Source organism: Grampus griseus (genome assembly GCF_964374135.1).
Source record: "Grampus griseus genome assembly, chromosome: 5".
Lineage (NCBI taxonomy): Eukaryota > Metazoa > Chordata > Mammalia > Artiodactyla > Delphinidae > Grampus > Grampus griseus.
In genome coordinates, this window is record NC_138998.1 from 17,149,841 (window position 1) to 17,165,895 (window position 16,055).

General features: G+C 44.7%; 1 protein-coding gene across 3 annotated transcripts in view; it reads left to right on the top strand.

The window, feature by feature from the left end:
• The window catches only part of CLRN1 (clarin 1), a gene marked incomplete at both ends in the record, with an annotated part of 38,684 nt that overhangs the window by 8,060 nt on the left and 14,569 nt on the right, over positions 1-16,055 (top strand). For 2 of the 3 annotated variants that reach the window (XM_082655663.1, XM_082655664.1), the window contains one exon: positions 15,730-15,909. The exons of the other annotated variant lie outside the window; for it this stretch is intronic. In XM_082655663.1, the coding sequence (XP_082511789.1) occupies positions 15,730-15,909 (180 nt within the window). The remainder of the gene's footprint in view (positions 1-15,729; positions 15,910-16,055) is intronic. 3 annotated transcript variants of the gene reach the window in all.

The following is a 16,055-nucleotide window of genomic DNA, read 5'->3' on the forward strand; positions in this document are numbered from 1 at the left end:
GGAATGAGAGATCTGATTGATGGGTTTGCAGTAAGCAACTGAGCATACTTGGCTCCCAGCCCCAGCGGCTTCAAAGGCTTCCCCTCTTTCCAAATCTGCCCACCAGTTACCGGAGTCTGCTCTTCCCCCGGCCAGCCTGTGGCTGGCAGGGAGTGGGGGAGAGGCTCCTAACTCAGCGGAACTGGGTGGACGATCTAAACCACATTCCTCAGCCCTTTATCAGAAATAAAGCGAATGTCTCGGCCTCCACCTGCGCGTCTCCTGTGGAAGGGCTCTGCTCCTTCTAAGAGTCAGGAGTCCTCTTCAGAGGTGTGTCGTCAGCCCAAGCATCATTTTAGAAAACCATTACAGAGAATGTGCACGCAAGTGCACAAGGGAAACAGAAGCGAGGATGGGAGCAGTAGCTCAGACACTGAGGGGAGTGTGTGTCAGGCAGCAAATAAGCGATTAACTCTAAACCCAAAGCTCTTGGATTACGTACAGCAATAGTCACCCACCAGGTCAGAAAAAAAAAAAAAAACAAACTCTGAGCTACAAGATAGTTTGCCTGACTTCCATGTAATCTAAGGGCTCCTCTGGGAGGATCTTAGGTCCTAATGTACAGATATGACCCCACCTGTGGGCCAAATAACTCCTTTCCCTCCCAGTGATCAAGGCTGAGACTTGAAAATGCCAGCACTCACCGCACTGAGTTCTTACATCCACCTCTCCTGGTGGAACTATAACTCTTCTGCCACTCTTGTCATGTTAAAAAATATTTAAGTGATTACGTACAATTTACAAAGAGCTCCCACATAAATGATCTCACTGTGTCTCTCAAAAATTCTGTGACTTATTTCTGTTACCACCCACGTTTACAGGTAAGGGAGCTGAGGTAGCAAAGGCCCCCATGAGCAGTAAATGGAAAAAACAGATTAATCTCAGACTTTCCTAATTCCAAAAGCTGTGCTTTTCCAGACCTGCCATTTTGTCCTTCGGTTAATGCCTGGCTATTTTTCTCTCTTCCCACCAGCTCCCCGCCCTTCTTGCTTTGGTCATGCATGATATTCTAACCATCTCATAGTCTTGGTTAGTGCCTAGACATAGGTTTAGACCGGGTTTACTGATTCCTGTTTTAAGAATTGCAGGATGAAAGATATGACTGCTAGACTGGAATCAGTAAGAGATAAAAAGAGAACAAAGTTTCAGGATAAAATATAACAGAAGAACCCAGGCGATAGAAATAAAATAAATTTTAAGGCAAGTGAAATGAAAGCCATACATTTATAGCAATCAAATAAAACATGGATTAATGGCAAGTAATAAAAGAACATACTTAGCAGTTAGTAAAAACAGTTTTTTTTTATCTTATTACTTTCCAATGATCTACTGAAAACAGTGTAACCTCACATGTAAAACACAAATTCTTTGTAAATTAGAGTATATGTGCCCTCATTCCTCTCACCCCCCACAAAAAGATCATTGGTGCTTATGTGCTCAAGTGTTCTTCTAGACTCTGAGGACACACAGGGAATAAGAGAAACAACTAAGAATCTAGCAGAAGTGTTTTTAAATAACTGACCACTTATAAGAGCTGTACAGGTTCCTCAGTCAAGAAGGGCTAGGTTGTGTTTTAATAACAAACACGCCCAAATGTTATAGGTCTAAATCAACAAAGAATGGGAGTTCCCTGGTGGCCTAGCGGTTAGGATTCCAGGCTTTCATTGCCATGGCCCGGGTTCAATCCCTGGTCGGGGAACTGAGATCCCACAAGCTGCGCAGTGCGCCCAAAAAAAAAAAAACAAAAAAAAAACCCAACAAAGATTGATTTCTTGCTCACAGTACGTATTCGTCAGAGATTAGCTATAGGTCTGTTTCAGGATGCAGCCACCGTCCGGAATGTCACCAGCTTTTGCAACAAAGAGCTGTGGAGGCTATCACACTGGCAACTAAATTCTCCGACCCGGAACTGACACATGCCGCTTCCACTTATATTTTCTTGGCCAAGGTTGTTACATGGGGCCTCCAAAGGGGCCAAAACGTGCAATCCTATCATGAGAACAGAATGGGGAAGAACCAGAACTATGGATGGGGGAATAGCACCCTTTACCATCACCATGAATGTTGTTGTTCAGAAAGCTCAAAGAAGGAGAATTACTCTCTGTCAGGCCAAGGCACAGAGAAATCAGAGGAAAGGAAAGATTAGAGTTAGATTTCACTAACTGGCACTGAAGAGGCCAATCTGAGCAAAGGAACAGCATGGGCCAAGGTATGAAGAGCCTACTGTAGCCAGAGTGCAGAGGGTGCCTGAGAGACAGGTGGAAGAGGAAGGTAAGGCAGGAGAGGGAGCAGGGACCAGGACGTGAGGGACTTCGCGGAACGGAAGCAGTTAGCTTTATCCTGTGGGCATTGGGAGACCCTTTAAGGATGTTTAGCAGGTATGTGTCAGGACAGAAGACGGATTGGAAGACCAAAAGAGAGGTGGGGAGGTAGTCAGAAGGCTCCTCCAAGATCTGGAGGTCCAAACCAAAGCACTGTCAGAGGGCTGGAAAGGGGAGCAAATATTTCCAAGATAATCAGAAGAAAAATCAACAGGACTGCAGTGGTTGGGAGTCCGCCTGCTGATGCAGGGGACACGGGTTCGTGCCCCGGTCCGGGAAGATCCCACATGTCGCAGAGCAGCTGAGCCCGTGAGCCATGGCCGCTGAGCCTGCGCGTCCGGAGCCTGTGCTCCGCAACGGGAGAAGCCACAACGGTGAGAGGCCCGCGTACCTCAAAAAAAAAAAAACCAAAAACAAATCAACAGGACTTGGTGACAGAGGATGAACCCCAGATTTCCTCTGGAGGGACGGTTGTGATCGTCCACCAAGCTAAATACAGAAGGGGAAAATTCAGAGAGAAGATGAAATTACTTTGTGTCATGTTTAATGAGGTTCATTTATGGGCCAGCAACAAGAGACATCCATCAGTTACGCAGATCTGGAGGTCATGAGCGAGGCTGCGGCGGAGGCACAGTGCCGGGAATTGGCAGGTTGGAGGTGGCAGGTGGAGCTCCAGCTGAAGAGGAGGCTTCCCAGAGAGGGGGATCGAATGAGAAGGCAAAAGAAGATGTGTTCTGGAAAGGACCAATATTTCCGGGTAGAAGAGGAGGGACTTGAGAAGGAGACTGAGAGGGGATGATCAGTGAGCTGGGAGGGAACTGGCTGAGGGGGAACCGTGGGAGGAGCAACCTTCAACCAGGAAGCGATGGTCAACAGTCCTGACCACCACAGAGGCATCGCGTGCGAGACAACGAAGATAGCCCTGGGACTCTTATAGACGATCATGGGGGACCTTTGCTAAAGCAGTCCTGATGGAGTGGTCCTCCTTTAAGAAGGGAGGTCCTTGGGGCTTCCCTGGTGGCGCAGTGGTTGAGAGTCTGCCTGCCGATGCAGGGGACGCGGGTTCGTGCCCCGGTCCGGGAAGATCCCACATGCCGCGGAGTGGCTGGGCCCGTGAGCCATGGCCGCTGAGCCTGCGTGTCCGGAGCCTGTGCTCCGCAACGGGAGAGACCGCAACAGTGAGAGGCCCGCGTACCGCAAAAAAAAAAAAGAAGGGAGGTCCTTGCAGGAGCTGAGGAAGGAATGAAATGTAAGGACCCAAAGAAAGACTGAGGTCAGGGAGTAGTTAGGAGAGTCCTAAGGCCAGGCTAGGGTGTGTGTGTGTGTGTGTGTGTGTGTGTGTGTGTGTGTGCGCACAATGGGAGAATCTTGAGTATGCTTCTATGCTGAGGGGATAGACCAGTAGGGAGGAAAAAGCTGAAGACAGATAGGACACGTAGATAATTAATGGATTTAGGAAGGACCCTGTGAAGCAAAAGAGGGTCTGAGAGCACAGGGAGGACGCCAAGCCTTGGACAGGAGAAAAAATTTTTTCATTAAGAATGGAGGGGGCTTCCCTGGTGGCGCAGTGGTTGAGAGTCCGCCTGCCGATGCAGGGGACACAGGTTCGTGCCCCGGTCTGGGAGGATCCCACATGCCGCGGAGCGGCTGGGCCCATGAGCCATGGCCGCTGGACCTGCACGTCCGGAGCCTGTGCTCCGCAGCAGGAGAGGACACAGCAGTGAGAGGCCCACGTACCACAAAAAAAAAAAAAAAAAAAAAAAAAAGAATGGAGGTAAGGTTGGCCTGGACCAAAAAGAAGGGTGGCCCTGGGGTACTGAAAAGCTGAGGTAATTCCTCTGATAGCCTCTGTTTTCTCTGTGAAATGGAACAGTTCGGTTCGCTAGATATTTTCGAGCCTTTTGTAGGCCAGGCAGACAAGACTAAGGGAAATGGAGTGGGGATGTGACAGTTGCTTAAAAGCGGGGGGAGGTTTGGAATATCTGACGAGGGACAGAAGAGGGAAAGACTGGAAAAGGCTTTGCAGAAATGGGGGTGCCACAGATCAGAGGCTCAAGGAGAGTGGGAGTCCAGAGGCAAGACATACAGCCCAAGGAATAGAGCCTCCCCCCACCCCGGCCAAATGACAGCAGGAGAGTAACCTTCCTAAAGAGAGCATCCCTGTGACTGCGTTTTTACTCCCAGTCATTAACCTGTGACTTACTCAGCTCTGTTTCATAATAGTAGACTGTAGTCATGAGGGTACCACAGCCTTCCTCTGTGCTGAGCAAGCTATGTGATATGGGTTCCCTTTCTCTCCTCTCCCTCCTGTGACGTGGCTGCCTTCTATTCTATTGGTAGAGTCAGTCCAATGACTAGTTCCTTCTAGCTCTGTTTCTGACTCGATATCTTGTCAGAAATCTCCACTTTCCAGACTTCACAGAGGGGAAATTGAGCTTTGAACCAGGAGTTTAACATGTATGTTACAGACTGTAACTCAACATCTTTAGGTTCCCTCGAGCTTTACATATCTAGATAGCGTTCTCTTAGAAAGCATGCTGGCCCAAGTAAGTCTTTTCCTGGGAATTCATCCAGAAAGGTTATTCCTGCTCATCACCCACCCTCATAATAAGAGAGAAAAAGGTATGTGCTTGAAAACGTTCATGGAAGCATTAGCTATAATACCGAGATAATGGAAGGCTACCTAATGGACAATACTGCATCAGTTTGATGGAAAATTCATGTAGTTATCTAAATGGTAGTTATGAAGACAATCTGTATGACATGGGAAATGCTTATATTCTGAATAAAAAGAACAGAATGTGGCCTTAAAACTTCATTATGATTATAGTAATGTACGAAATAAATATTAAGATGGACTAAAGGTTTGAAAGGAACAAAAATAAAGGAAAAGCTTTGCTTTTTATGTTGGTGAGACTGTGAGTGAAATTTGTATCTTAATTTCCATGTCACTCTTATAATGTTGTTCAATTATAAGATCCCTCCATAAACAGTTGGACCTTTGCTCAAACTAACAGAAATATGGAGAGAACAAGTCCATCTTCCCCCATCCTCCTGCCCTGCTAACAAAAAAGAGCTGTGTCATGTTCAAGTCTGAGATGGATTCTTTCACAAATCCCAACCTTTAAACCTTATTATTAAACAGCCATCAGTTTCCATCTAACATGTTGACAATCTCCCAAGTATGTCGGATTAAAATTTTTCTTTTAATAAAGAGATTTGAAATTCCACTCCAGTTGCCAGCCAGGTCTTTCAACTTCTTAAAAGGAAAAAAAAAACAAAAACAAAAACCCACACTGGCTCCTATCATCCCTTTGGCAAACTATTCTATTTTATTTCCGCATTGTCCCAGATTCTCTCCAAAAACTCAATTCAGCTTCTATTACCACCAACCCCAGAAACAGCTTATATCAAGGTCACCAGTGACTGCCTGACTCAAAGGACAAATTCTGGTTCTCAACCAGAAACTCCCAACACACTTAAAACTGCCAACCCCCTTCTTCTTCTCCTTTGGCCCAGAGGTCGCTATCTGCATGGTCCTCTCCTCTCCTTCCTTCCCTCCTCACCAATGTGGCACTAACTCCTTTCCATCAGAATCACTGGCTTCCACCAAGAAACCCCAAATCTGCTAACCAGGCTCCATCCCTGCGTCCTACTCCAAGGAAAACGTATCCATCCAACATATCTGTGTCCAGAAGCTACATTATGCATTCTCCACAGCAGCAGAACCCCCTAAGGAGGTGAAAATGGATTCTTGGGGGCAAGAAAATATCCCTTACTCCTTAGAAAGTACGTATTATATGTGTATAAAGTACATATACAAATACAATACAGAAACCAATATACAATGTATCTGTGTATTAAAATTTCATGAGTGGAGGGTGATTAGGAGGAATGTCTACAAAGACTCCTCGGGTAAGGAGCAACAGTGAAAACAAAAGGCTGAGAAATACTGTTTTGCCAGCATTTTTAGGTGCTAGGAATACAGCAGTGGATAAACCAGACCAATGCACCTGTCCTCATGTTACAGGGGAAACAAAGAAACAAATAACTAAAAATATGCCACTTATCAAACGGTGATAATTGCTATGGAGAAAAATAAAAACAACACAAGGTGCTGGGAATTCGGGGGTGGGGGGGTGACTGGGCAGGGGGTTGCAACTTTAAAAAAAGAAGGCCTCCCCAAGAAAGTGGCATCTAAGTAAATACACAGAGGTAAAGGAGCAAGCCATGAGTTATCTAGGGAAATAATACAGGCTGAGGGAACAGGATGTGCAAAGGCCCTGAGGTAGCAGTCTTCTTGGCTCGTTTGAAGTACAGTAAGGAGACTAGTGGCTGGAGCACACCAAGCAAGGAAGCAGGTAGCAGATGAAGTCAGAGGTCTGACAAGAAGTCCAATCATGTACTGCCTAGTAGGCCAGTGTATTGACTTGGCTTATACTCTGGGTGAGATTAGAATTTTCTAGAAGGGTTTGAGCAGGGGACTGAAATAACCCAATTCACTTTTAAAAGATTCCACTGGCTACTGGGTTGAGAGCAGATTGCAGGATGGAGGGGTGGAAACAGGGAGACCAGTTAGGAAGCCCTTGCAGTCGTCCAAGTGAGAGATGGTGGTGGCTTAGACCAGGTGGAGCAGTGAAGACAGGGAGATGTGGTCAGGCTCTGAAGATGGTGCCGGGAGGTTTTCCTGATGGATTAAACATGAAATGTGAGAGTTAGAGAAGAATCAAGGGTGAGGCCAAGGAAGAATCGGACTGCCAGCAACTGAAGGCTTTTGCTAAAGGAAGAAGGCTAAAGGAAGCAAGGGTGAGAAGAGGAGGTTATGAGTTCAGTTTGGGACACATTGAGATGCCTATTCAATATCCCAGTCAAGATGTTCAATAGGTAATTGGACGACATGCAAGGGTGGAATTCAGGGAGAAGTCTGGGCTGGAAACATCTGCTTGAGAGTACTTCCAGTTAAAGCCAGCATACTGCATAGAGCACCAGGGGAGTATGGGAAGAGGACAAAGTGGTCAAGGAACTGAGTTGTCCCCTGCGTGGCTCAGGAGATGAGGTGAACCAACAAAGTAGTTCAAGATGGTAGCCAGGGAGGTAGCAAACCCAGGAGAGGGCAGTTTCTGCAAGCCAGGGGGAAGAAAGCGTTTCCAGGAGGAGGGAATGAGCCACTGTGTCAAACGTAGACTAGGTGAGATGAGGAGAAAGATGGACCATTGGGTTTGGCAGCTTGAAGCTCTTTGGTGCCCTGGGAAATGTAGCATTAGTGCAATGGGTTCAAGAGAGAAAGTGGAGAGAGGAATGAGATGCTGAGAGTGTAGGCAACTCCCTGAGAGCGTCTGCTGTAAGGGAAACTGAGAAAGAGGGTAATAGCTGGAGAAGGACTTAAGTGAGATTTTTTGTTTTAAGATGAGAAAATGATAGCATGTTTGTGTGATGATGGAACTGATCCAACAGACGGGGAAAATTGATGCTGTGGCAGAGAGAGGAGAGAATTCCTCAGCAGTGTCTTTGAGGAAGTGGGAAGGGTGGACTGTGGTGGAATTGGCCTTAGGGGCGCACCACAGCAGACCTCTACTAAACACCTACCATGCGCTAGGTTCTCCATACGCTGATGTCATTGAATCCTCACAGACGGGAGAGAAAGGTGGGATTAGTCTTATTTTTCAGATAAGGAAATCAAGGTTTAGGGAGTTCAGAGAGTTCGAAAAGAAGCTGAAACATGAACTTCCTTTGTCAAATTTCAAATGACTGGGGCTTCCCTGGTGGCACAGTGGTTGAGAGTCCGCCTGCCGATGCAGGGGACACGGGTTCGTGCCCCGGTCCGGGAAGATCCCACATGCCGCGGAGTGGCTGGGCCCGTGAGCCATGGCTGCTGAGCCTGTGCGTCCGGAGCCTGTGCTCCGCAACGGGAGAGGCCACAACAGTGAGAGGCCCGCATACCGCAAAAAAAAAAAAAAAATTTCAAATGCCTGGTCATTGGCTGCCCATGGAGCACTCTCATTTTACAGAGAAAAAGAGAGACCAATTAACCTGCTCAGGGTCCCATAGTGGACCAGAACCTGGGCGCCTGACTCTTGGCCCAGTAATCCTTTTCTTCTCTCTAACTAAGCTCTTCCTTCCTCCATGCCAAACGGTCACCTTTGCTGAGGCTATCACTCACGTCTGGAGGACCCTGCTCATTCTAGACCTTGTTCCTCCTGCTTTTTGTTGTTTTCAGTAAGGCTTATAGAGGTAAAACTGCATGCAATACACCTCACCCTTTTTAGGGTACAGGTCTATGAATTTTGACTGATGCATAGAGGCATGTAAATACCACCACAATCAAGATATAGAACACTTCCGTTACCCCCCAAATATCCCTTGTGCCTCTTTGTGGTCAATATCCTTCCCTACCCTGCAACCCCGGGCAACCACTGATCTGTTTTCTGTCCTTATCATTTTGCTTTTTCTAGAATGTCACATATATGGAATCATACAATACGCAGCCTTTTGAATTCACTTACTTTCAGTTACCATAATGCATTTCAGTACACCCAACCTGCTGTATGCACCAACAGTCTGTCCCTTTGTATTACTAAGTAGTATTTTGTTTTATGGACAGGTCACAGCTTGTTTGTCCATTCACCAGTTGATGAATATTTAAGATGTGTTTCAGTTTTTAGCAAATATGAATAAAGCCACTGTAAACATTTACATACAGATTTGTGTGTAGACATATGTTTTTAATGCTATTAGGCAAATATCTAGGAGTGGGATTGCTGGGTCATATGTTAAGTCTATGGGCTTTTAAGTACTGAAACAATTGGATATTCATATGCAAAAAAAAATTTAACCTTGGCCATGTACAAAAAATAACTCAAAATGGATCACAGACTTAAAAGGTAAACCTAAAGCCAAAAAATGTCTAGAAGAAAAACATACAGGAAATTATTTGTGACCTTGCATTAGGGAAAGACTTCTTAGATTTGACCTCTAAATGTGACACATAAAAGAAAAAACTCATAAATTGGAATTCATAAAAATAAGGACTGCTCTTCAAAAGATACTGATAAGAGAATGAAAAGACAAGTCACAAACTCAGAGAAAATATTTGTGAATTACTTATCTGATAAAGGGCTTGTATCCAGCATGCATAAACAATTCTCAAAACTCAATAATAATAGTAATAAACAATTCAATAAAAAACGCACAGAAGGGCTTCCCTGGTGGCACAGTGGTTGAGAGTCCACCTGCCGATGCAGGGGACGCGGGTTCGTGCCCCGGTCCGGGGGGATCCCACATGCCGCGGAGCGGCTGGGCCCGTGAGCCATGGCCGCTGAGCCTGCGCGTCCGGAGACTGTGCTCCGCAACGAGAGAGGCCACAACAGTGAGAGGCCTGCGTACCGGAAAAAAAAAAAAAAAATGCACAGAAGATGTGAATAGACACTTCAACAAAAAAGATATATGGAAGGCAAGTAAACTCACAAAAGGATGCTCAACATCATTAGTCATTTGGCAAATGCAAATTAAAGCTACAAGATAAAGTACACTTCTATTAAATGACTACAATTTTTAAAAACCTGACAAGTGCCAGTAAGAATGCAGAACACCTGGGACCCTCATACATTGCAGGGGGGAAGGTGAAATGGTACAGCCACTGTGGAAAATACTTGGCAGTCTCTTATAAAGTCACACATATAGGAGCTGGGGAGGAGAAAGTAAAAGCCAAGGCAGCAATGCCACTGTGTGACTTTACACAAATTACTCAACTTCTCTGCGCTTTTTTTTTAACCTATACACTGAGGATAAAATAGTACTTTCCTTATATTGTTGTATGAATTAAGTGTGTTGATTTATGCAATATACCTAAAGCACATGGTACATAGCAAATGCCATATAATTAGTGGCTGTTATTTTTATTCGTATTATTATTACTCACATATTTCTCTTTGAGGAAGTCTGGTAATGAAATAATGAAGAGAAAAGAAGGGTAATTAGGGGTTTGGGGTGGTTGAAGGATGAGGAGACCTAGACACACGGACTCATAGACAGAATGGAGGAAATCAGTGATAAGGGAATGAAAGAGAGAGAGTAACGCTGAACCCACAGACCAAGACTGTGCTGCTAACGTGGCATCGGCTGCCCGTTTTCATAAATAACTCCCTTTCCCTTGTCAACAGCTAATCAAGTAATTTCTCAAGGCCAGAAGCAACGCTGGATTAATGACAGTCCCTCCACAGATCAAAATGTTCAAATCCTTTTCCTGTGTTGTAATCCTACACCTCAAAGAATGGAAAGGACCGGACAAATCTACCTCCTAGATACACAATATCCAATATCATTAAAGTGACACCTCCCAGTATTTATTTGAATGGTCTGCTCTCATCTTCTGCAAAGGAAAACTCATATTAGTGTTGGCTGGAAAATGGAGGGTTGTTATCAGAGTTCTGATTGGTCATTACAGACTCAGGGAATTTTCATCAAACAAAGAAACCTGATAAAATGTAAGCATAACATGCAGGGATTAGTGCACTCCTGGGTGACTTTGTCACAAGAGTAGGAATTTTAAGAGACTTCATAAGAATTAATATGCTCCACATGAAATTTATTTTAGCTTCTGGCTTTTCTTTCCAGGAGGCAAATCAGTGCAGTTTCTTCTGCCTTTGTTTCAATTCAGTAACAAACCTCAATTTTCAAAGGGGCTTCACCTAGCTGCCCCATCACACACAGAGGTGGCTACATTTTCTACAAGTGGGGAGATGGAAGGAAGCAAGGTTTTTGATAACTGCTAGTCAAAACCAAGTCAACAGCTACCCAAGCGTAAGAATAACAGGTTGGATTGATTGAGCTATCTCAGCAGTTGGAATCTCTGGAGGGCTGGTGATCATAGACCAGCTGCTTCGCTCTGCGCCCCCAGAGCACAGGGTAGCATGGACCAGTAGAATCACTGACAGCCGAGGCTCAGCCCCTGTGCGCTTCCACACCCCGTGTGCCTCTGCACCCTCTTCCAAACAAAGCAGAGGTATCTTCTTGTTTTATATTTATCCATCCATCCATCCATCCATCCATCCATCCATCCATCCATCTATCCATTCATCTGATTTCTAATTGATAAGGACTTTTCAAAACACAATCACAACACCTTTAACATAACCAACAAAATCAATAATAGTTATGTAATATCATCTAAAACTCAGTCCATGTTCAATTTTCCTTGGTTATCTCAAAATGTCTTTCATAAAGTTTTGTTCAGATCCCAACTAATACCTACACATTGCATTTGGTTAGTACATCTCCTAAGTGTCTTTTAATCTAGAACAGTCGTGGGAATTTTTTGTCTTCATTTATCCTTTTGTTTTTTTAAAGTATTCATGTATTTATTGAATAGATAATGCTTGCAGAGTGGTAAAAATTTTTTTCCAAACTGTACTAAAAGGTACATAATGAAATATCCCTCAGTCTCCTCCCCCAGAAGCAGTGTTACCAGTTTCATGTGTAATCCTCTAGAAATAGTCTCTACCTAGACAAGCATGCCTGTCCCCAGGCTGTAGCCTGGTAGATAAGAGTGCGAACATGAGTTCAAGTCTGTACTCTGCCACTTACTAAGTAAAAATCTTGGGCACATCGCCTCTGAGCTCCAGTTTTTTCCTCTGGTAAATAGAACTAATAATAGTACCTATCTCATGGCATTGCTGAGAGAATTAAATCAGATAAGTTAAGTACCTAAATAATTACTTGTTATTATATACATTCTCCTTTGGCTTTTACCCAAATGATAGAATGAGGCATTTTTCTTTGTTTGATGTGTTTTTTTCATCTAACATCGCATTTTGATGATAATTCCATACCTGTTCTTAAAGATTTGCTTCATTGTTTGAAATCATTGACTTAATTCTACTGTATGGATGCCATACTGATAGACACGTAAGTTATTTCCAACCTTTTGTTTTTACCAAAAAAATGCTGCCATGAATACCCTTGTAATATTTTATTGGATTCATATGCAAAATATCCATAGGATAAACTCCTGGAAGTAAAATTGCTGAGCTAAAGGATATGTGCATTTTAATTCTTTATAGGTAGTGCCCAACTGCCCCAAGGAAGCTGTACCAATTTACACTCCCAAGAAAAGTGCACAAGGATCTCCATTTCCCTACACCTTAGCTCACACAGGATATCACTGAACGTTTTAATCTTTGTAAATATGATTTGTGGAAAATGGTATCTCATAGATTTAGTGTGCATTTCTCTTATGGGAAGGTAAAAGAAATATAGCGCAAGTAAACCTCAGCAGTCAAATGACCGGCAGGGCACAAACAAATGACCTTGTCGGTACTCGTGGAGAGGATGTTCCCTAGCTGATAGCGCTAAGCATGTTTTACGCACGTCTGTAGGTAGTTAGTTATATCTAGCAGTGGTGAAGGGTTTGTTCTGAACCCTTCAACCGGGTTGCAACTCCTTCACCTGGTTGCTTTCTGACACGTGGTCAGGAGCACAGCGTTGTGGCCTTAGGACATGTATTTGCACAGCCGACCACTTCCTCCTTGAAACATTTTCTTCCCTTGGCTTCCTGCTGTCCAATCCATGGATTTGCTCCTAACTCACAAGCTCTCTTTCTCTCCTGGGCCCTTCTCTCCTCTAGCTACAGCTTCTCCACAGGTGATAGCCATTCCCTTGGCTTTAAATACGAGCTCCAGAACCAGGGTGAGGCCACGGAGGCACCTAGGTCATAAAAGTTAAGGAGGCATTTACTCTTGGGCTTGTGCAAGGGCAGGCTTGGCCCCAGAGCGCGACTGTCTCCTTAAGTTTCCCTATTTGCCCTAGGTACCTTGCTTTCCTCACCCTAGTTTCACCTCCTTAAATACCTCCACCCTCTCCCTGGACCTGCAGACAAATTCTATTTGTCGTCTCTACTTGGATATCCGAAACACAGCTCAAATTTAAAATATCTAAAACAGAACTCTTGCATCACTTCCCCCTCCCCTGGCCAAACCTGCTCCTTCTACTTATCTGTCTCAATAGCGTCACCATTTATTCAGTTACTCTAGTAGGAGTTATCCTCGATTTCTTTCTTTCAACAAGTTCTATCTTCCATCTTCACATCTGACAAGCTCTCACCACTTCTACTGCTACACCTTAGGCCAGGCCTCCATCTCTTATCACTGTAAATACCTGCCAACTCCCCACACCCACCCCCAGTATCCCCGCTTCCACCCTTGGCCTCTCCCTCCCCCTCCCCTCCCCTCCCCCTCCCCTCCCCTCCCCTCCCCTCCCCCTCCCCTCCCCTCCCCTCCCCTCCCCCTCCCCTCCCCTCCCCCTCCCCTCCCCTCCCCTCCCCTCCCCCTCCCCTCCCCTCCCCCTCCCCTCCCCCTTCCCCTTCCCCCTCCCCTCTCCCCCTTCCCCCTCCCCCTTCCCCCTCCCCTCTCCCCCTTCCCCCTCCCCTCTTCCCCTTCCGCCTCCCTTGTGTACTCATTACTCAGCAGGCAGAGCGATCTTTTCACATCCTGAAGTAGATTAGGTCACTCTCCTACTTAAAACCCTCTAGTGGGAACTAAGAGATACGGGAACATATGTGTATGTATGACTGATTCACTTTGTTATAAAGCAGAAACTAACACACCATTGTAAAGCAATTATACTCCAATAAAGATGTTAAAAAAAAAAACCTCTAGTGGCTTCCAAATGATTTAGCCTAAAGGCAGACCGCCCCCCCCACCCCCGCCACCATAGTCAACAGACCAGGATCTAGCAGGAGCCGAGAATCTGATCCCAGCCTACAGAAACCCACTTCTTCCTCCACCTCATTCACCAGGAACCGCGGCCCACACCGGCACAGCGCTGCCTCAGCTGCGTTCCCCTTCCCTGAAACGCTCTGCCCCAGACCTTTATACAGGCACTTCCTTCTCAACATTCAGGTGTCAGCTCAGGTGTCACCTTCCTGACCACCCCCATCCACTCATCCAGTCACTCAAAACCCCATCACCCTGTTTTCTTTCTCCACAGCATTATCACAATCTGAAAGTGTCTTGTTATCAGTGGGTAACAGCCGCTCAAAACTCAGGGGCTTGAAACAGAAATTTACCAGTTCAGCTGGGCAGTTCTTGATTGGGACTTTCCCTGTTGCCGTTAAACAGCGGCTGGGGTTGGAGTCATCCGGAGGCTTTTCTGGGCTGGATGTCTAAGCTTCTTCCCTCCCTTGTCTGGTGCCCCGGTGCTCCTCTGGGTGGCCTCCTTTTCCAGCAGAGAACTGGACTTCCTGCATGGCAGCTCAAGTCTCCAAGAGAAAAGAAGTGGAAATGGTTGGTCCTCTTATAAGCCAGGCCTGAAAGTGGCACAATGTATTTCTGCTGCCATATTCAAATGGTCAGAGCAGTCATAAGCCAGCCCAGGTTCAAGGGGACTGAGGAATAACTTCTACCTCTTAAAGCAGAAGTGACATGTTTGTAAAAGGAGGAAAGGAATTGATGGTGGCCTTCTTTGGCAATCAACTATCACATTCATTTGTTTACCTGTTATTTGTCTATCAACTCCCATTAGGTTATATAAACTCCATAAGACAACAGGGACCTTGTCTATCTTATTTTATGGCTCTATTTCCAGCGCCTAGAACAATGTCGGGCACACAGTAGGTGCTCAATAAATAAAGTCTGGGAAACTAAAATGGACTAAACTAAACTTCTCCAGTTTGGTTTTTCCAGATTCACTGACGCTAACATGCTGACGACTCACCAGATAAGAGAAATCCTACATTTATAAAGTATTTCATCTCTTCTGCAAACAAGAAAAACTTGCCCTGAACGCAAAATCTAGAAATAGATTTGGCATGTTTTCTAAATGGAAAATATTTCTTGTATTACCAGAAATTATTTTCCCACAGCTTGTGCTACATCAAAATATTGAAGTTGACTGAAAATACCCCATTCTTTAATCTTGGTGTGAACAAGGAACAATTTTTGTTTTTGTATCAAAGGAAATATAGAAACCTCCTGACGTTTGAACTCCCCCAGTTCTGAAAATGTCATTACAAGTTAAGATAGACCTTTTTTTTTAAAGACTAATGAGAAATGTCATTAAAAGTTTGGTCATCAAAATGTATAGATTTTGATTATAAAGCCAGCACTTGTTTATTTAAATAATTACATATGAGCGAGGGCAAAAAAAAAAAAATTCCCTCAAATCTTCCCCTTTGCTAGTTTTTACTGGTGAGTTCTATAAAATAATCCCATGTTTAAACCTTTTTGTAAATCCCTTGTAAATTAGTAAGTGAGAATGTATTCCTCTGAAGGATTTTAGTGATTTTTGAAGTTAAAAAAAAAGGATTTAATTTTTTAAAATTACACTTGCAGATGACCGCTGATGAAATTTCCTCTAATCTTTGTTTTATCTTCAGTTTTCCCAGATTTGCTCAAAGCCATCCCAGTGAGTATCCACGTCAATGTCATTCTTTTCTCCACGATCCTCATCGTTTTAACCCTGGTGGGGACGGCCTTCTTCATGTACAATGCTTTCGGCAAGCCCTTTGAAACCCTGCATGGTCCACTGGGGTTGTATCTCTTGAGCTTCATTTCCGGTGAGTACAGAATTCTATCTCTGAAGATAAATGCGCTTTTCAATGTGCAAAAGACAGAGCTACCCAAATGTAAAGTGACAGTACATATACGTGGATGTCCACGGTGGCACTATCTATGAGAGCAAAGAGTGGAGATAACTATACTT